General features: G+C 43.1%; 1 protein-coding gene across 3 annotated transcripts in view; it reads left to right on the top strand.

Moving 5' to 3' along the window:
* The window catches only part of FAM114A1 (family with sequence similarity 114 member A1), a 68027-nt gene extending 52571 nt beyond the window's left edge, over positions 1 to 15456 (top strand). For all 3 annotated transcript variants that reach the window (XM_044224560.1, XM_044224559.1, XM_044224561.1), the window contains 6 exons: positions 2564 to 2655; positions 4513 to 4674; positions 6102 to 6241; positions 9363 to 9435; positions 13335 to 13388; positions 15117 to 15456. In XM_044224560.1, the coding sequence (XP_044080495.1) occupies positions 2564 to 2655; positions 4513 to 4674; positions 6102 to 6241; positions 9363 to 9435; positions 13335 to 13388; positions 15117 to 15242 (647 nt within the window). In that variant the 3' untranslated portion in view covers positions 15243 to 15456. The remainder of the gene's footprint in view (positions 1 to 2563; positions 2656 to 4512; positions 4675 to 6101; positions 6242 to 9362; positions 9436 to 13334; positions 13389 to 15116) is intronic.
* The last annotated feature ends 6447 nt before the right edge of the window (positions 15457 to 21903 follow it).

Raw genomic sequence — 21903 nt, 5'->3', positions numbered from 1 at the left:
CCCCTAAAATATGTGCTAAAAGTTATCAGTGTCCTTTTCTGTTTTCTAGAACAAAAAGCATTTAAAAGCTGGAGTGACACAAACTACTTGCATCCGAGTTTAGTGTTGATGATTCCCAGATATTTTTAATCTCCCTGTGTTTATATCTTTGTCACCCATAACAGTATAGTTAGATAAAACTTTAGTGTTTACAAAACACTTTCACATTTGCTGTATTATTTGATCTCTTACAGCAATGCTACAGCTGAGGTGGGTGGGTTTTATTTTATTTTGCATTTTAAAGATTTTACTTATTTGAGAGAGCACAATCAGGGGGTAAGGGTAGAGGGAGAGAGAGAAGCAGGCTCCCCACTGAGCAGGGAGCCTGATGAGGGGCTCAATCCCAGGACCCTGAGATCACCACCCAAGAGGGAGGCAGAGGCTTAACCAACTGAACCACCGAGGCGCCCCAATAGGTGGGTTTTATTATCCTAAATTTACAGGAGGACATGGAAGCTAAGAAGAACAATGACTAGCCCCAGGCCACAGATTCTCTGAATGCAGGAACTGGGGTAAAAACCCATACCTGCCACAATTAAGCCCGGGGCTCTTTCTGCCCTGCAGTAGTACCTCCTACAGAATGAGAAAGACCAGGTAATTTGGAACAAGACCTTAGTCAATGCCACCCAGGTGTGTCCCTGCCCCCTCTTACTTTGTCTTCGTAGAAGGGATGAGACCAAAACCTCTGCCCAGCAGAGAGAGGATCTCAGCTTTGTTTCTCTCTCTGACTCTCTAGCCCTCTATCTCTCCTTTTGTGCAAGTAGTTAATGTCTTCTCGTTCTTGAAGACTAGGTTCATGTATCACCTCCTCCAGGAAGCCTTCTTAACAACCCCTCTGAGGATAAGATTCGGTGCACTCAGGGCACTTACTTACCTCTTTGGGTTATAATGACGGGCTAGTGTCAGCTTCATCCTGAACAAAGACACCTATCTCTCTCGCTCTCTCTGTCTCCATCCCCCACAAGGTACACGCCTCCCCACCCCTGCTGCAGCCACCCTGGCCTCCTTGCTGTCCCTGAGCAAGCCGGGCACACTCCCTCCAGGACTTCGAGTTGGCTGGACAGCTCTGCCCACTCCCCATCTGGTGTTGCTCACCCCTCCCTTCGGGTCATTACTCAAATGGCATCTTGTCAGTTACCTTCTCGTTTCCTGACCGACCCCCAGCCGTCCCTGTTCCTCTGCCTCGGTTTATACTTCTCCATAAAACTTACCATCTGACATATATGTTTTATTTCTCTATTCTGTTTATTAATGTGTCTATCCCCCGAGAATATGCAGATTCTAGATGATGTGATGAAGCCCAGTGTTGTGAACAAAGACCTGCAGGTTACCCCCGGCGATCTTCACAAGCTGCTAATTAGCCATTTTATCTGTAAAACAGAAAAGAGCACGTACACCCAAGTGCTAGATACAGGTTTTCTCACATGGCTTAGCTGTCCCTGAAGCTACTGCCTTCACCCACTGACATAAGCCAGAGTATTTTCAGATGATGTAATCAGGGCTGATGAAGGATGCTTTTATCTCCCCCCACATACAAACTGGTGATGAACCCACCATGCAATCAATTCTTCAGCACTTGGACACTTTAAAAATGGCTTCAACCCGCAGATACAAATGAGAAAAAGAAATAGGATTGTAATTTTTAAAAATCTCTCTTTATTGCCCACCAATGATATCCATTTATTTTTATCTGAGGCTGTAGTATGCATACAGTTATCTGTGTGCTCTATATATTATTCTATATGATACAATTTACCAACAAACTATTTAATAAATACTTAGAATAAATAAATAACACTTGTTAAATAAATACCAAGTATTTATTAAACACTTATGTTCCAGGCACTCCGAATTCAGGAATGAGCAGAAGCAAATACCATGTCTGTCCTTAGGCAGCTTCCATCTGGAGGGAAGCATAGTAAGAAGTAGTATAGGGCCAACAGGTATCCCCAGAAACCTTGGGACATTTCTCCAGAGATGCGGTGTCATTACTTCTGATAGCATATGGTTTGTGGAGATGAGCTCGGCTAGCTAAGCACTGTGGCTCTGTGGCCATAAAAGGGTGTCCTGGGTATTACTAGTGTTGCAGTACTAAGCACAGCAATTCTCCAGGTTATAAATATGTTGTTGTCTGGGTCTTCTAGACCTGAGCTACATCATTCATTTGTTCGTTCAGTCATTCGTTCAGCAGATAGCTACTGATTATGTACAGCTGCAAGCAAGACCGATCACTCGCTCCCTGTCCTCATGTGGCCTTCAGGCCAGCCTGGGGGTCCCCCCGCAGCTAGAGGTTCAAACAACACGAGACTAGGGCAGCCCCTCGCATGGCGGCAGCGGCCGGCTGCCTGACTGTCGTCCTTGTAAACGGGTGCTCCTAAGCTTCTCTCTGGCAGGCGGGGAGGGGGTGACTGTTGAGCCCCCCACTTTGACTCTGACTTCAGGCTGTAAGGTCAGGGGAACTGCCAATTTTGAAGGATGAAAAAAAAAAATCACGCTTCCGACTTCTGTCATTTTCTGTCTCCAGCCTCAGAGGAAAAGGGAGAAGAATTTGCTAGCACGCTTACGGAACTTCTCTTTGAATTACACGTCGCGGCCACGCCTGACAAGCTCAATAAGGTCAGCACTGTCCACGTCAGAGTTTTTATTGTTGTTGCTCTTTTTAGGGTATTGGTTGTAAAAATTCAAGTGATCCACCTGAAATGGACAAACCCCAAGCCCCGAATGGCACAGGAGGGGAGGAGAGTATGATGTCGGTGATTAAGATCTCCGGGGGCCACACAGTGAAATGTGATAGGAGGGAATATGCAACAGGTCACTAGTAATTACCCTGTGACCTTGACCAAGTCACTTCTCCTCAAGGTAGACTTGTATATCGGAGCTGTGGGTATCTTCCGCACCGGGGAAGGAAGAGGGGTGCAGGCTCACCAAAGGGCTTTTGTAAATTCCATCTCCCTTATCCCTGTGGGGGTGACGAGTCAGAATGAGGCAGAGAGAAGCCCATCAGCCAGGTCAGCCATGCGTCTCCTCCCCAATACCCCACCCCAAATGCCGGTGCCATGCAGTGTGCTAGAACAATCCAGCCTTGTCACTCTGGCTGCTTCTAATTGTATGTTTTGCGAGTTAGTATAAGGTCTTGCTGTAGAGTTTCTTAATGAGGGCACTCATTATTAATTACTTAGAACTGTGTTCTTTTTCCTGTTCACTCACTCTCTCTCTTTTTCCCTTCTCTTTAGCAAGCGGTAGGGGATGCAGGTAACACTTATCAAGGCGGGTGAGGAAAGGGCAGGATGAGGCAATGAGGGGAGACATGAGTAATTTCTTTATCTCGATAGAGGTCACCGATTCTGACAGGTCAGTGACTTGAACACAGCAGGGAAATTGCCTCATTCATCTCTGCGCAGCATCTGCCTCTGCTAGGGGAGAGAGAGAGAGAGAGAGAGTGTGTGTGTGTGTGTGTGTGTGCATGTGTGTGCATGTGTGTGTGTGCACGCGTGTGGGTCCCGTGGTGCCTCCCAGGTGCCACTGGCTTGTTGACAAAAGCAGGTGAGCTTGAAGAGGAGAAACAAGTTTAACATAAACCCAGACATAGCTTGCACTTAAGCAAACAGCTTTAGGCTGTAATGATAAAAGCTGGATGAGCTGCCCTTTCTCGATTCAGGGAGTAACAGGGAAGGGAGGTCGCTCCGCTTTGTCTGGTGAGCCGTAATGCCTTTGGCCACAGGTTGCTCTGCCTGTATTTGTGAAATGAAGCTAGTCACAGAGCAGCCCCTGGTCTTCACAACGGCACCTCTCCTTCCCCTGGCGTGACTGGGCAAGAGCTGAGCCATCCTTCATCCTCCCCGTGTCATACATTATTAGGTTCATGAAACATTAAGGGCTCCATGAGACATATCAAATGAGGAAATTTGCTTCAGCAATGACCCTGGCTTAATCTCTCGCCTGTATATATATATAAAGTACAGTTATTCTTTTATAGTTGGTCATGAAAAGTGAAAAATATACTATCACTCTTTCAAGGTCACTGTCATTTTTTTTTTAATTTTATGTATTTATTTGACAGAGAGAAATCACAAGTAGATGGAGAGGCAGGCAGAGAGAGAGGAGGAAGCAGGCTCCCTGCTGAGCAGAGAGCCCGATGCGGGACTCGATCCCAGGACCCTGAGATCATGAAGGTCACTGTCATTTTTATTCTTAATCTGTGTATCCTTTTACAGTGATCTCTGAAAAGGGTCCGCAGTGATCTCTCCATCCTTCCTTTCTGTTCTGGCCCCTTTCCTTACTTGAGAGTCACCAGAAATCACCAACAAGGTGTTTTTAGGGAGACTAAGGATTTGCCCCCATCAACTTTTTAAAGGTGCAGAGAATCACCCCAGAAGGTGGAGGGCAACATTACTCTAGTCTTGGGATTGGAATGTCTTAGTCTCCAGATTTGCATAACGAATGAGTTGCTTTGGCTTGGTGGGGGCTTTGCAGGCCATGAAGAAAGCGCATGACTGGGTAGAAGAAGATGAGGCTATGGTGTCCATAAATATGGCGGAACCATCGGAGGAGAGCACTGGAGAGGAAGAGACGGAAGAGAAACCAGAAAATCCTGAAGAAGACAAACAGGAAGAAAGGAGAACTAAGACAGTTGAGGTACATTTATTGGAGCGTGGCCACCTGAAGAGCAGTAATATGACTTTAATTTTATTAGCAGCTGAATTTCGAGTGAGGAGAAACCACTTCATTTTCATTTGCGCCCTGTTTCAACAGTATAGAAATATGAGGATTAATGTGATAAACACTAAAATTTCTCAATGCCAGGGCAGTTCGTGACTTAGCATAGATGTTGTCGTTTTCCTCCAGAGCTTCATGAGCTTTAATTTAATGGAAAAAAGATCCTCAAGAACATCTTTGATTTATCATTAGAATAAAATTCCATCTGATATGCAAATTTGTAACTATAAAATGTCTTTATGCCCCATAAACTAATGAGGCAATTGAAGCTTTTTTCCCAAAAAAAATTTCACGGCCACAGTTTTTATTCTGTAGTTTAATAAATTAATGTGTGCATAATTTATAGCCTGCCTGTGTTCAAAACTCAGTGTGTAGTAACTTCATTTTTACATTGAATTTTCATTTTAGAGAAAGTGTTTTTTTTTTTTCCTTAAGATTTTATTTACTTCTTTGTGAGGGGAGAGTGAGTGGGAGGGAGAGGGAGAGAGACTCTGAAGCAGATTCCACACTGAGTGCAGAGTCCGATGGGGGGCTTGATCCCACAACTGTGAAAGCATGACCTGATCTGAAACCGAGAGTCAGGCACTTAACCAACCAAGCCACCCAGGCACCCCCAGAAAGTAACTTTGTAAATTCAGTCACTGTAAAGAGAATTGGCCATTGAGATTTCTTTATTCAGTCGCCCTTCCACAAGCATTTTGAGCCCCTCCCTGGTGTGTGCCCAGAGTCTCTCTGAGAACTAGGGACACAGTTGTAAGGGTTGCCGTAAACCTGGGGGCCTGGCAATACTTCCTTTTTAGCACAGCATTTCTCCTTAGAAGAGTATCAGATATGCCCATTAACCTTTGGTTAGACTTTGCAGACCTTTTTTTTTTTTTTTTTTTAAGAATTGTATATATATTTGTTAACATTATAGGGTAGTTGTTGTTAAGTAAACTCTACCCCCAACGTGGGACTTGAACTCACGACTCTGTGATCAAGAGTCCCATGAGCTATGGACTGAGCCAGCCAGGCGCCCCATATCACAGGGGTTTTATTTATTTTTTTTTATTTTTATTTTTTTGGTAAAGATTTTATTTATTTATTTGACAGAGAGAGATCCTGTGAGAGGGGGAACACAAGCAGGGGGAGAGGGAGAGGGAAGCAGGAGGGGAGGGAAAGGGAAGTAGGCTTCCCATGGAGCAAGGAGCCCCACGTAGGACTCGATCCCAGGACCCTGGAATCATGACCTGAGCTGAAGGCAGACGCTTAACAACTGAGCCACCCATGTGCCCACATCACAGGGTTTTTTTTTAAAAAGCTTCTGCTCTGTGGATAATTGTCTTACTTGCGTTTATCTGTTTCAGGAAGTATATATGCTGTCCGTCGAAAGTCTGGCAGAAGTAACAGCACGCTGTATTGAGCAGCTTCATAAAGTAGCAGAATTAATTCTTCATGGGCAAGAAGAGGAAAAACCAGCTCAGGACCAAGCAAGAGTTCTGATAAAGTAAATGTTACTTTTAATTCTTATGTTTCCGGTATTAATATATGTGTGCCATTCACACACATGCCCCCTAGGCTGCTAAAGTTTTAAATTATAAGTCAACTAATTCCATTGTTCTGTGGTCATCTTAAGAAATAGACTCTCTTAGGATTCACAGGATTCTTAGCTGAATCGTGTTAGCAAGAATAATAATTAGGAATTATTTATGAAGAGACTTAAGGAAAGACACACTAAAGCGTTCAAGGGTAAGTGTTTATTTTCACAGAACGAAGTCTTAGAAGACTTCGTACAGACTTTTAAGAGTAATTGCATTTTTAACACACCACAAGAATAGAGAAAGAACATCTTTCCGTGCGACTTCTCAGCCAGCTTTGCGAAGATATTCAAACACACCCCTGCTGTTCCTAGGGACTGACACCAGCTCTGCACATTCTGAATGCTGGCAAAGATGGTTGGTGATGTAAGCCAGTTCCCTGTGGATGGCATGTGTGTGCATATGTGCCGTCATATGTTAGATTCTTCAACAAATAGTAGCCACTATGATTAGTTGATCTAGTGAAATAAAAATGTGTATCGATGTGGCTTTACATACATGAAAATAGTCAGTATGGAGCCTCTATGAAAACAGTTGGTATGGAGCTAAAAAACAAGCCATTAACTTTATGCACGTGGCTTTATGCATGGTATAGAAAATTAGCACAAATCCAAACACCTTCTCATTACTACACAGACACAGGAATTAAAATAGAGCCTTCTAAAAATATATGGATACACACACACACATACACACGCACACACACATGCTTCGCAACACCCCCATTCACTTTGCTAGCTGACTCGTCTTTGCTTATGACTGCACTTGGCATCGTAGATTGGGGAGCAGATGTTTCGTCAAAGAACTTTCCAGAAGGGGCGCCTGGGTGGCTCAGTGGGTTAAAGCCTTTGCCTTCGGCTCAGGTCATGGTCCCAGGGTCCTGGGATTGAGCCCTGCATCAGGCTCTCTGCTCAGCAGGGAGCCTGCTTCCTCTTCTCTCTCTCTCTGCCTGCCTCTCTGCCTCCTTTTGATCTGTCTGTCAAATAAATAGGTAAAGTCTTTTTTTTTAAAAAAAAAAAAAAAAAAAGAACTTTCCAGAAAGTTGGTATTGCATCTCTCTGCTGCTGGTAGATTGCTCCTCACTTGTAAGTTTGTGTCATTGAGTCTAGATGTTCTTACCTAAACATGTGAAAATGAAAGATATTAGAGAAATACACAATCCTGCACTTAATAGACTTAGAAAAAATATGTACTTACCTTAGTGTATAGAAGGAAGAGGAAAGGGAAAACTAGGAGAAGTTTCAAATAGAGAGGAAAACCTCTAAGTGCTCTTTATATGTGTGTGGTACTTGTTTGTAAAGGGAGAGTGTTCAGAAGTCCCCACGTGTGTATAGTTGGACCTTACTCTTAGCACCTCTGATTTCCAGTCCAGATTATCCCAACCTTGCCAAGCTGCGCCAAGCAAAAGCTAACAAGACCTCACATTTGTCTGTATGAGAAGTGCCTTTCCACCCATCTGCCCAAGGACATAGACAAAATGGCTCTGGGCTATCCCTGGACCTTACTCCTTAACCTTTCTGCAGATAAGTGTTGGATGGATAGATGATGGATTGATGGACGGATGGACGGATGGATGGGATGGTGGACAGATAGAGTTCAACAAACCAAAAAACAGGACTCAGAACCCCTATTTATGGAAACAAAGCTTAGCTCTACCGATCTCACTAGATCTTTTAAAATATAAGATTCTTGACTTGGAGTTACTGTTTTTCTAACAGCATTTTAACCACTATTCATAAAAGTCATATATATGAATTATAAAAGAAAACAAATATTCACATCGTTAGGTTAACTGGGTTATTTTCGGGTTTTGTCTTCAAAGCAATATTTGCTAAATATTGCACCTGTCTTGCATTATTTTCTTGGGGAAAATCCTTACAAGTCAAATGGCTAGAATGAACTTGGGAGTTTTGATATAAGTCTTAAGAACAGATTTTATAGGATCTTTATTATAAGGCATCTAATAAAAAATGTAATCAAGAAATCAAGAGACATCTGAATTTGAATCCCAGCTCTATCCCAGCATGTCCTAAGCAAGTTATTTAAGCTTCTTAGGGTGCCTGGCTGACTCAGTCCTTAGAGCATGCGACTGGATCTCAGGGTCATGAGTTCAAGCCCCAAGTTGGGCGCAGGACCTATTTAAAAAAAAAAAAAAGTTGCTTAGCTTTCTTAAGCGCCAGTGTTATCATCTATAAAATGGGGATATTAATGTAATCCATAAGGTCACTATGAGGATTAAATATGATTACTCATATTAAGGTACTTAATGGGGCACCTGGGTGGCTCAATCAGTTAAGCATCTGCCTTCGGCTCAGGTCATGATCCCAGGGTCCTGGGATTGAGCCCCGTGTCTAGCTCCCTGCTCAGTGGAAAGCCTCCTTCTCCCCCTCCCTCTGACAAATAAATCAATAAAAACTTAAAAAAAAAAAAAAGTACTTGACATAGTACCTCAGTGAATGCTCATTATTATTTCAAAATGACCAGAAAGCGAGAGAAAATTCACTTGGCAAGAGGCTTACACTGCTAAACATATGGCACTCAAGCCTCAAATTTTCCTGCACATGCTTTTGATTCTAAAAAGAGGTAGGGTGAATTAGGCTATTATTCGTTAACTACACATGCTGAGGAAACCAGGATTCGATTCAAGGGTGATCGTGAGTCATGGAAATTGTTGGATAACACATTTCCACAAAACACCTTCAAATTTGTGTGTGTTCTTTTAAATGGAATATGGCCTTCGGCTCAGGTCATGGACCCAGGGTCCTGGGATTGAGCCCCGCATCGCATCGGGCTCTCTGCTCAGCAGGAAGCCTGCTTCCTCTTCTCTCTCTCTGCCTGCCTCTCTGCCTACTTGTGATCTGTCTGTCAAATAAATAGATAAAGTCTTTTAAAAAAAAAAGAACTTTCCAGAAAGTCAGTATTGCATCTTTGTGCTGCTGGTAGATTGCTCAAGACCAGCCATTGTCTTGAGGGTTAAATTATTTTATCTGATGGAAAGTCCCCCAAAACCACTTTTTTTTTTCCTTTCAGATTAACTACTGCGATGTGTAAAGAAGTGGCCTCCTTATCAAAGAAGTTTATGAATTTTTTAACCACTGTTGGGGTAAGTTTTTAATACTGATTCTTTCTCCCACCCTTAATGGAAGCTGGGTCTGTGAGGAAGTGTGAGGAGACCTGCAGGAGGCCTTCTCTGATAGCTCCGTATACAGACGCTGCGCCATGATGTCTCCCGAAACCAGGCCAGAAGCACCTTCTGTCAGGACAGGTAGCCTAGGGCTCTCACCTGATTGGGTTCTAGTCCTGACCCTGCCATCTCCAACTTACAAGATATTAGGTGGGTTTTGAAATATCTGTGGACCTCATTTTTTTTATTTGTTTAAAAAGAAGTCAGGGGTGCCTGTGTGGCTCAGTCAGTTAAGCGTCTACCTTTGGCTCAGGTCATGATCCCAGGGTCCTGGGATCCAGTCCTGAGTCGGGCTCCTGGCTCAGCAGAGAGTCTGCTTCTCTGTCTCCCTCTGCTCCTCCCCACCGCCTGGCTGGTGCTCTCTCTCAAATAAATAAACAAATAGAAGCCGAATGAAAGTTCCTTTCATTAATTAATATCTGTGATCTATAATTCAAGAATCTCTACTAGAATAATCTTGAATATTTACATTCACTGTTGTCCTCAGAACCTGGCGTATGGACGCCACCCAAGGTGAGAGGCTTCTTGACTTTATTATTACACTTCAAGTGGAACCAAAAGAAAAGACTTAGCCATGCGAGTAATGTTTCTGTTCCACAGGGAACAACTCTGAAAAGGCTCATTGTAACCTGTGACATCTGCAATGACCCTGTCTCCCAGGAAGGGCCCATTCCGATGTCCTGGAGGGCAGGACCGCACTGTATCTCTCTGAGAGGACTCAGCTCAGCCTTTAACAGGAAGGAACAGAAACAAGCTCTATATAATCGACCCAGGAAAGGGACTTTATTAAAGGCAGTGGAGGAAAGTGAGCCTCTGGGGGGACTCAGTGGCAGAATACATATTCCCTCTCCAAAGTCTCGCCATTCACATGACTCAGTGGTAGCATTTCCCAGACCCCGTGTCCTTCCATTCGTATTGCGGGCTTCCCGGCTGAGAAGGCTGCAGGACTCAGCAGTGTGGGTCCCATGTCCTCTTGGTATCACCTGTAGTGACTGGGGAGGGGATGTTATCTTGCAGAGCTAGCTGGCTGTTGGGGTTCACTTCCCCACTCCACCCCCGCCAAGGCCAAGGGCAGTCCTCAAAAGAAGTGGAAATGACTAGAGACCTGTCAGCAGAGAAGCGACTCAATTAATTAGGGCTGAATCATCTACTACCTATTCGCTCTATCGTCAAAGAATCTGGTTTGCTTCTCCTATTTCGTAAAACCTGAGCTTTCGTACTTGTAGGATTTGGGGGCTTCCACAGTGAGAGCTTCACTATATGTAGGCAGAGTGACAGGCAGAAGAGAGAAGTTCATGGATATGATAGGCGTGATCAAACACATTCGTGTGCTCACTGTTGTCTGAGTAACTGGCCCCTGTGGGCTGTGGGGTGAGACTGCCAAGTTTAACAGAAACGTGTGAGGTCTTAATCAGGACGAGACGGCCTCAGCCACCTGGCTTCCCAAGGCTGTCTGTACCCTCCGCTCACTCTTTCCCCAGTTCTGGAGGTGGGAAACTGGGGCCCGAAGGGGTGCCTAATGCCCCCAGCCCTCTCAACTGATCGCTCACATCCCAGGTGGCTGCCCATCAGACAGGTGGCCAACTGTTGGTTTCTCTTTGGCCATCTAGCGGTGATGTGTGTGTGTGTGTGTGAGAAAGAGAGAGAGAGAGAGAGAGAGAGATGGTTTCTATCACTCGTGGTAGACATCCTTTTATTTACAGTCATGGGTAGTGTTCAGATGTTGCTTCCCATTTCTTTTGACCTGTTGTCTTCCAGTGCAGTGCACATCACCCAAAGAACTTGTTAAAACACAAGCTCTGAGCCCACTGGCTGGGGATGAGGACTGAGATTCTGCATAGTACATTCTGAGTAACAAGGTTCTAGCAACTGGGTGTGCATTTGCTCTTACACCCATGTACGCACGGGTACACATTGTACATGTGTACCGGTGTTTGTGCGCACAAAATCCAGAAGACGCAGGTTACCACTTTGGAGAAAGAAAAGGCTAGAACTAAACAGGGTTTACTGAAATGCCGTCCCGTCACTGCAACACCCCCGATCTTGTGCTGGGATGAATCATGGACATCGGGTTTCTGTTCTCTGAAACAGCCATTATTCATAACTTGAAGTTAATGAGTGTGTATCGCTCTCCAGACTCCATTTAAATGGCTTGCACATCCCATTGATTCTGAAAACCAATGTCATTTTATTGCCCTCATTTTGATTATATTTTAAAGGTTTATTGATAATCAAATAAACATGAAAGCAGATACCATAATGGATTTTCTGGTTAGTTACTGAAATGACTGGGTTTTTAAAGAGTGTTTCCCCAAGACTCCATTGTGGTTTCCCCAGTAAGAATTACTTTGCCCTCAGTAGAGCAGTGTTGATGGAAATTTGCTGCCTTGGAAAGATATATTTAATCTATATACTTTTGTTTACCATAAAGTCTCCTGGGTACAGTAAGGAAAACCAGCCTATTAAACTTGCCCTCTCTCTTTCCAGTCTCTTGAATTATTTATTGTCTAAGCGTAGAGTGAACACTTAGAGAAGACTGTTGATTGATAGACTAATAGTGAAAATAATAATAATGATAGTAACTCTAGCTCTCACTTTTTGGACACCTACTTAACATCAGGCTTTCCATATACTCATGGTTTGCAAATTGGAATCTGCAGATCTGTCTGGAAGTGATATTGAAGAGTGGTTAATTTCAGGGCACCTGGATGGCTCATTCAGTGAGGCGGCAGACTCTTGATTTCAGGTCAGATCATGGTCTCAGGTCCTGGGATGCACCCCCCATGTAGGGCTCTGCGCTCAACAGGGAGTCAGCTTGAACGTTTTCTGTCTTCTGCTCCCTCTGCCCCTCCATACTGCTGGTGCACAAGAGAGAGCATGCTCTCTCGCTTTCCCTCTCTCTCTATAAATAAATAAATCTTTTTATTTAAAAAAAAAAAAAAGAAGAAGAAGAATTAAGGGGCGCCTGGGTGGCTCAGTCATTAAGTGGCTGCCTTTAGCTTAGGTCATGATCCCAGGGTCCTGGGATCAAGACCCACATCGGGCTCCCTACTCAGTGGGAAGCCTGCTTCCCCCTCTCCCACTCCCCCTGCTCGTGTTCCCTCTCTCATTGTGTCTCTCTCTGTCAAGTAAATACATAAAATCTTTAAAAAGAAAAAAAAAGAATTAAGAAAAAGGTCATTAAAAAAAAGAATATGTTATTTTTGCTGCTAATCTGGAAAATATACCCTATAACAAAATACCCATCTTTGCATTTAAAACAAGAAAGAAAATAAGGCTACGGACAGGGGCTGGGACTAGATGGGTCAGTAAGGTACTTAACTCACCTGCAAAATTTTAAAAATTACCCTGCCCCACACAAAGAAACAACATCAGTCATCCAGATAGGTATTCTGATGTAAAATTTAAAAAACGAAAATGAATGCAAAAAGTTCATGATAAATAAAACAGCAACATTTTCAGTAGAGACTGTGCTTGTAGAACTCAGCCTCACTCACCCTCTGTAATCCCAGATGGGCTACAAGCTTTTGATAGTTAAAAACATCTGTGTTTAAATTTCTAGCTGTGTGGCCTTAAACCAGTTCCTCAACCTTCCTGATTCCTAGTTTCTCATCTCTAAATTACGGTTATCACGGTACCTTCCTACCTACTGGGATTCCTGTCAGAACTAAATGAGAAGCCTTGTCTATAATAAGCATTCTGCGTCTCCTCACCTTCCTCTTTAAGAGATCCCTCGACAAAGCCAGCATACGACATTTCACGTGGCAAGCCTTACGGTAGGAGCACCTACTGTCAATTTCTTTCTTTTGATTCCACAGAGCGACAAGAAGGCCGAGGTCCTTAACCCCATGATCAATAGTGTCTTGTTAGAGGTAAGTGGCCCCCAGAGAGAAAGTGCTTCTGAATCAAAGCAAATGTTACAGCTACTTTTTTTTTTTTTTTGTCATTTTCCCAGGCAGCGAGTGTTATTGCAATTCTAAATCTTGCCATCAACAGCCTTTTTTTGAGTACATGTGTGCAACCCAACCAGCTGTTAAACCGTGGCGGGAAACAACAATCCCTAATTTTCAAGAATTCCTGATTATAAAGAGAAAACGCTAAGCTTGCACGTTATTTCTGTTCCTGTTTCCTCTGGCAGAAGCACATTTCTGCTACCGAGTTTCACACCAGATTTAACACTCTGATTAGTGGCTGCATCGAGGGCTTCTTGCTCGATGATTTCTGCAAAAATGGGCGCTTCTCTTCATGCATGAGAACCTGTGGTAGCTGGATCTAGGCTTCAGAGGAGCGGGGTCGACCAGTTGACTGGTTAGCGTCTGCCTGTTGAGTGACCGGAGGCTCTGTCTTCAGAGACCACTCGCTCACTCCGTGGCCTGCCGGCTCGCCAGGACTGAGTAACACTGCTATGACGCTGTCCGCAGACCACTGTGGTCTTAAGTAGTGACATAAGAGAGAAGAAAATAGGCCTGGGAGGCGTCATTCTGGCTGTGTTCCACCTGTGGCTGGTGGAGGAAAACCTTCCATGAGGGGCCTCACTCTAAGGAACTGGCCCATCTGTAGCCCCAGGGCACCGAGTTGAAACCATGGGTGTTAAGGGGTGAAATTTGAACATGAGCAAGGCATATCCAGCAGTTTTTTTGCATACACTGAAGTCGCCTGTCAGTTGCAGAGTTTGGAAATTACCAAATGTAAATCAGGGAAGGCTACCTCTATCCTTATAGTGACATCTGTGGGAATTGGCCTTAATGTTAAGGAAAACTACCAAGATGCAAATATAACAAAGCAGTGGCATCAAGTATCACCATTTGGGACACTGCCATGTGGTGGGGGGTGAGGTCAGCCAGCAGGGACAAGGAGCCGGAGAGGAAGGCTCTGGGGGGCCAGCTAAGAGGAAAGCCAGGCAGTCAGAGGCAGACTGTGGAACAAGAATATATCTTCCTCGGCCACCCAGAAGGCATTGGCCAATTAATTTACTATGTCAGTCGTGAAGAATATGCGGTCAAGTGTTGATTCATTTCCCTGGCAGGAGTTTTCTTATGACTTAGTGACCTGAAACATTAAATGGCCTCTCTGTCCACTGCTGTACTTTAGGGTACCACCGAACATGAATGGCAACACCAAATATCCAAGCCAAGTAGAAAGGACTGACATGTGCAGGAGGACAGCCTTCAGGGACTGGCCATGAATAATTGCGCCATAATATCTCCAGTTCCCTTTATGCAGCCCATGCCCTAGCCCACAGTTGGGTTTCCTGCACCCTATGCTTTTGTGTTATTTCAGGACAGTGGGCTTGGGCTGGGAGAAGGGTGGGCAAGCTGGGCAAGACCGGACATACTGGGTCATAAATGCATACATATTTTCATGTACCCTCCAAATCAATGGAAATGATTTGCCTCGCGTGGAGTAAATTCTCTGTGTTAGAGAGCTGAATGCATTCCATCCAAAGGAGCAGGTTTACATTTGCTTTAAGCACCAACATTAAGGGGAGCATATTATAAGAGATTGTGAGGTTTGAAGAGAGGGACCGTTAACAGGCGGGAAGAATTGACAGGACTGAACCCTGAAGGCAGCCCTTCAAGCACGTGTCTCCCTCCTCTCAGGGCTGCAACAGCACCGCGTACATCCAGGACGCCCTCCAGCTGCTGCTGCCCGTGCTGCAGGACTCACACATCCAGATGGCTGGCTCAGAAGCACAGCCGGGTCCTGGCCAGACTCCATCCAGTTAAAGAGGTGGGCAGGCCTCATGGCTTCGAGATGTACCAGATGTTTTCTCCACATCTGGCCCCAGACGCCCCTTGGAGGACTCCAGGAGCAATTTTGCACGGACAGTATGGAGAATGCAAGTTGAAAGAAAGCATCCTGTCTCTTACTGTATATGGTGGTTTTATAAGTAATTGTGTTTTCTTTACGTTAATTTAAATTTACATGGCTTTATATTGATACCTGCCCTTCATTTGAAGTTCATTCACCAGTATTCATTTCTGTTTTCCTGGCCAAGCACGCTATATTGAGAAATTCACAGGCAGATTCTAGACTTTTTTTTTTTTTAATCCTTTAATTTCCCACCTTTAACTTCCCGTTCTTTATAGTATTACTTTAAATCAGTTCTTATACTGAACTTAGTTTTGTTATACAAATATCATAGGTAAAGATAACGCTATTTGCAGATATTACCTATTATGGTAAAAGAGAAACAAGTATCTCTTTATAGTAACTCATTCTGAAAACAAGCTTTCATTGAGCTCTACTGTGCGCTCACAATAGGAACATGATCTCAACCCAATAAAGACAGACATTCTGAGGGACGCCTGGGTGGCTCAGTTGGTTAAGCAGCTGCCTTTGGCTCAGGTCATGATCCCAGCGTCCTGGGATCGAGTCCCACATCGGGCTCCTTGCTCAGCAGGGAGCCTGCTTCTCCCTGCCATTCTGTCTGCCTGCCCCTCTCTCTCTGATAAATAAAATCTTAGAAAACAAAACAAAACAAAAAAAAAAGACAGACATTCTGAGCAATCTGTACACCCAACGTGGGGCTCAAACTCACAACCCTGAGATCAAGAGTTACATGCTCTACCAACTGAGCCAGCCAGATGCCCTCAGAAGATACTCTAAAAGAGGGTTTATAATAATTCTTAGAATGCTTACAAATACGAACAGATTTTCTAAACCTTAAAAAATTTGAAGAGTGAGGTAATTTTTTTTAATGTTCTGCCCTTCGATGTATTATTGTATTTTTCCATACTCCTTGGACTTGTTATATGGGGTCAAAATATATTGGGGTACCTGGGTGGCTCAGTGGCTTAAGCTTCTGCCTTCGGCTCAGGGTCCTTGGATCGAGTCCCCCATTGGGCTCTCTGCTAAGCAGGGCGCCTGCTTCCCCTTCTCTCTGTGCCTGCCTCTCTGCCTACTTGTGATCTCTCTCTGTCAGATAAATAAATAAAATCTTAAAAAAAAAAGAAAGAAAATATATATGAAAAGGGGGTGCTAGAGCATATTCAGTTTAAACTTGACTCATTATGACTAAGTACATGATGATGTCATTACAAAGCTTGGAAACATTCAAATAGAAAATTAGAGGGATCTCAACACAGCAGACCCCCAAACTGTATCTTTCAATCTGAAGCAAGATAGTCAGTAAATACACAGACCACACTCAGCAATGGTCAATACCATTATTGTTTCTAAAAGGCAGAAAATACTAATATGCGGGTTGACCAACTGGTATACTGATCCACGAGACCCCGCAGCCAAGAGAGACACTGTCAGTGGGTGCTTCTCCTGAGCTCGCCAAGTTCATTCCTTCCTTCCAGGTGGGGGTTCATATATGGCTCCCATTTCAGACCCCTGTCAGCATACAGCCCTCATCACAAGATGGCGCCCCCCCCATGGCTCTTTCCAAGTAAAGGAAGCTTGCACTTTCACAAGGGTAAAAATCCTTCATTGATATTTGCTTTTATCCCCCTCATGGAGTAGACTGCCTTTGTCCCATACAGGCAAGTGGGACTATTTTAATATTATCCTATGTCTTGTTAGTCTTTGATTCATTTGCATCCTGTATTTCATTTGTGTATCTCCTAAAACAGCCCAGCCAAAGAGAAAACATAAGAACAATGATTTACAATCCAGAAAGGTACTCTCTGAGGAATCCATTAAAGTTGCTTTTTTGTTGTTGTTGTTCCTTCCTGCTTCTCAATAATGTGAAATGTTTCTGACATTAAGTCTAGGGAACAATTAACTGATGAAAATGTTAACATTTACCTCTTCATAAATTCTGGACATACTATGTCTAGAGCAGAGGAAAGGACTAAGATTTACAATTTCTTCACATCAGATTTTTTAGCATCAGATGGATTTATAGATATTAACTGGAAATGTAATGGGAAGGAGTAGTTTCAAAGGAGCTGGATTCCCAGAAATAGACTTTAAGCCCAACTGCACCCATTTAGTTTATAGCAACATTTTTGATCCTAAAATAGGAATCCCTAGAAGAATAAGAGATAATTATCCTTTAAAAATGTAGTTGACATTATGTCCATTGCATTTACATATGTTTTAGTGATAGACTATGAAAGATGGGCAGGTAGAAACGTTGGCTGAGAGATGATTCCTGGGGCCTCACTCAGTGGCCTGTGGATTACATTATTTAAGAGAGAATAATCACTTAAAATATATCCACCCTCCAGGATTGCTCTCTTTCAAAGCCGGTTTTTATGTTCCCTTTTAAATAATTGCTTCTTTGCTTTGCTTTAAAACCTAGCAAAGCCCACGATCCCAATATGGGCAAATGTCAATCACTTACTGAATGAATGATTTAGCAGGCTTACTTTGGAAGTTTTGTATTCCTTCAATAATCCTTTACATAAATTGGGTTCATTCTACTCTATGCAATTACCCTGAACAAGTGTACCAGCTTTTTTTCTTACATCAAGTGCAAAATAAGTTCTAGTCTAAATAATGGATACGGTCCTGTGTCTGTGCCTTATTAAATAAAAAAACATCAAAAGCGTATTTCCAATTCAAAGCAAAATGCGTCCCAGAAAAATTGCTTTGGGGCATTGATATATACAGCTCTAAAGGGTAAAATGGAGTCCCAAATCTTAAAGCAGAGGCCTAAGCTTAAATAGTCTATCCCACTGAGAACAGAATTCTGTCTTTTTTCCGGGTCTCACACTGGGCTGCACGTCAAGGTCATGATTAAATGAGTAGCGGGACCAGGTGACAGGAGCCTTGGCAACACCAGCTAAGGAACCATGGACCCCAGCAGCAGAGCTCAAAGGGGATGGAGAAGCATCAGCTTTGGGTGGGCGAAAGAAAAGGGCTAAGATAAGGGTAGAAGATGGAATGCAGAAATGAGAGCGTTTTCTGTGCTTTGCAGAAGTCAGCTGACCCAGGAGCTCACCCATGGGGAAGTCAGCCTTCACATGCTGGCCAAGCTGCATTAAGTTAGATACCAAAGTGGGCAGATTTCAATCAAAGCCATCCCAGAGGTCTTGGAATTATGTCTTAGGGAAGTAATTACTTAGGGAAGTAATTTAGCAAAAATGTAAAATAAATATACTTCTCTTCTTTCCTAAAAATATGTATATATAATATATATATATTATATATATATATATATATATGATAGATAGACAGATGGATAGACAGATAGATGATAAAGTATGCTGAACAGATGGACTGGATCATAATACATGATTTCCATCCATGTTTCTTTTACAAGAGCGATTTTTCTTTAGCATCAAGCTAATTTTTGTAATGTGAAAAGTGCCCTTTGATCTTCCTCTTAAGCATGCCCTACATTCTGATAACTCAGATCCAGGCTTCAATTTGGTTTCTTAAATGACTGTGTTTGTGAAGGCACATCAGAAGAGATCATACTGAAAATCTGTTTCACAACTGCCATTTTGCCTTGTTTTTCTGGTTGATTAGAATTCAAAAAGCCATAGGAGTGGATCCAGACCAGCCACCCTTCCTTCACATGAAAAGGAAAAACAAAAACAAAAACAAAAAACACGTGGTTCACTATTTGTTTTGTTCTTCTAGATATCTTATAACTCATTCAGGTTCGTGCTCATTTTCTCTATGTTTGCCCATCATCGATCCCGGGGAGCCATATCTGCTATTAAACAAGTCTGAGAAAAAGACATCATTCTGTTCCTTCTGTGTTTGCTTAGATCTGAAAATAATGAGTTATCCCATCCTTTGAGCATCTTACCTTTAGCAAATGACTAAATCATTACAACCCAATGGTAAGAAGCATGTCGATGGTGTTTCTGATGTTTCTGGCATCTGGGGTCATCATCAGCGGGGTCTGGAAGATGATTACGGTTAGAATTTTGCGTTGGGATTTAAACCCCATTTCCCTGTGCGTGGATCAGAGAACATTTTCCTCTGCATGAGTTGTCAGCCAAAAAGCAATGGGATTATGTCTGCCTGTGGTCACTGCTGACTCACTTGACAGGCCTGTCTCTTCTATTAGTCTCAGGGGAATGCTATACCAGAAAGAATGATATGTACATTTTTTATATGCCTTCCCTGAGAGCAGAATTTAGGGTGATTTGGAGATGATCTGTCTCCCTGCCCTGGGTTTCACCACTGGGCTCCTGGAGCTGCCTTTTGGAGGAAAAAGCCGGCAGAGACGCCAAGGCCAGATGGATAGAACCTTGGCAAAAAGCAAAGCTAAGCCTCTGCTTTTGAGTCCTTGCCATCTTATCCTTTTTCTCTCTCAGGATTTTTTTTTTTTTTTTTGGACAGCTAGTAAGTGCCTCTCTTCCAGGATCAGACTTTACATTCCTGCTTCTCCTTTCCATAGCTTTTCTTCCGTTCCCCCTTTCTTTCCGATCATACTACCCTTTCCCTGATATCTCCTCAAAAAACAATCCATCCAGAAGATTTCAATAATAATAATTAATATGTATTTACTGTGTACCAGACACTATGCTGAGTGTTTTATAAGCTTTGTCCCAGTTCATGTCCGTAATTACACTATTAGGTAGATATTATTACAATTTCCACAGCACAAATGAGAGCCCTGGGACCCAGAGAAATGATAGAATTCATCCAATGTTACACAACTAGTGAAACGAGCCAGGATTCAAACCCAGGGCAGTCTGGCCTGACCAGCCATCGTATTTTAAAGTACGATACACAGCCTCCAAACAAAAAAGAGACGTCATGTGTTATTCTTAGACAACTGAACACTTGTATGTTTAGCTCTCTTTACACGGTGAGGTGGATTTGTAGCTGAAAGATTTGGTTGTCAGCTTTGGTTGTTTCCACACAACTGAGAACAAACTGGGACTAGAGACACACGGAATGAAGCCATGCAAGGTCACCCCTGGATTAGGCTCACCCCAGGCTAGCCACATCTTGTATTCACAGACATTTACATCAAGCAGCTTCCTGGCTCTCAACCCAGCCTCCCGTCTCACAGGTGCCTTTGATCACGCCTAAAATGGCTCCATTTCCTCCTCCTGCCCTGCCCCCTTCCCTGGTGCCAGGGAAACCCATTTGTAAATCACCACCCTTCCTGAAAATCCTTAACCCTCTAGTACCTGCCTGGAGCACAGGGATCTTTTAAAATATTTTCCTTGCCTCTAGGCAGCCATTTAGTTGAATATTCAGTACCGGGCATTGTGAGTTACCAATAAATGTCTTCAAGATGAACTAAATAATGCCTTCTTGTCTCTGACCTTGGTGCTGTTCCCTGTGAAACCCCAATAGTATTGACGGTGGTGGTGGTGGCATTCTTACTTATTGAGAAATCATTATTTTCCAAACACTGTACCCTCGTGACCTCATTTAATCCCCAATGTCAATCTTACAAGATAGCTACTGTTATCATACCCATTTTACAGGTGGGAAAAATGAAGCTCAGGGAGATTAAGTAATCTCTATGTTTAACCAATGAATAACTGGAAGACCTAGGATTTATGTCCAGGCAGTATATAAAATACCAGAGCCCACAGACAAGCAGATTCCTGCTCATAAAAAGGACATTTTCCCTTGGGTTGAGTCCTCCCCCAGTTAATACGTGGGCTCTCCTCTTCCTATCCTGTGGCTTCAGGCAGAGATAAATTGTTCCACAAATCTCCCTGTCAGAAGCCTAACCACATTTTTCCTGCTGATGCTTCTGATCCCAAGAGAAGGGGGGCAACCTATAATCCCATTCTCCCTCATGTTGAATGACCCATTTCTCACTGAAAACAATGATTGCCTTTTTTGACACTTCTGCAGGAAAGCTCTAGTCTGCAAGCTTTGCAAAAAAAAAAAAAATCCCATGGCTAGGAAATGTGATAAAGGACAAGAAACCAGATGATGAACTGCCCGGCAGAAAGACTTCGGCCATTTCTGTCAGAAAGAATTATTTGGTCCTAGAGGGCATCTCCGTCGGGGATGTGTGGGATACTTTTGTTTTTGGAAGACTCACAGCTCCCTCCGTCATTTCTTCCAGGTCTTTATTCAAAAATCACCTTCTCGATGAGGTCTCTCCATGTCAAACCACAACTTTCCCAATATTTCATATTCCCTCTCCCTGCTGTTTTTTTCTCCTTAGGATGTATCACTAGCTAACATCCTGTGTATCTTACTTGTCTATTATCTGTCTCTTGCACTAGAATGTAAATTCCACAAGTCAGAGATTTTTTTTTTGTCTGTTACCATGTGTTCAGCACCCAATTTTGTTGCTTGGCACATAGTAGGTGCTCAGTAATTATTTGTTGAATGAAAAAATACATCAAAGTATTAAGTGTACAGTCTGAATACTGAATGAGAGGATGGAAACAGCCATATTATAGGGCAATTAATGAGAAAATGTCTGGTTGAGTTATATTATGAAATGCTAACTATAGAAGTAATTGTGTCCATTTTAATGGTATTTGATGTTGTAAG

The sequence above is a fragment of the Neovison vison genome, chromosome 11 (assembly GCF_020171115.1).
Source record: "Neovison vison isolate M4711 chromosome 11, ASM_NN_V1, whole genome shotgun sequence".
In the NCBI taxonomy this organism is placed as follows: domain Eukaryota; kingdom Metazoa; phylum Chordata; class Mammalia; order Carnivora; family Mustelidae; genus Neogale; species Neogale vison.
Note: the sequence above shows the minus strand (reverse complement) of the source record. Positions and strands in the feature narration are given on the sequence as shown.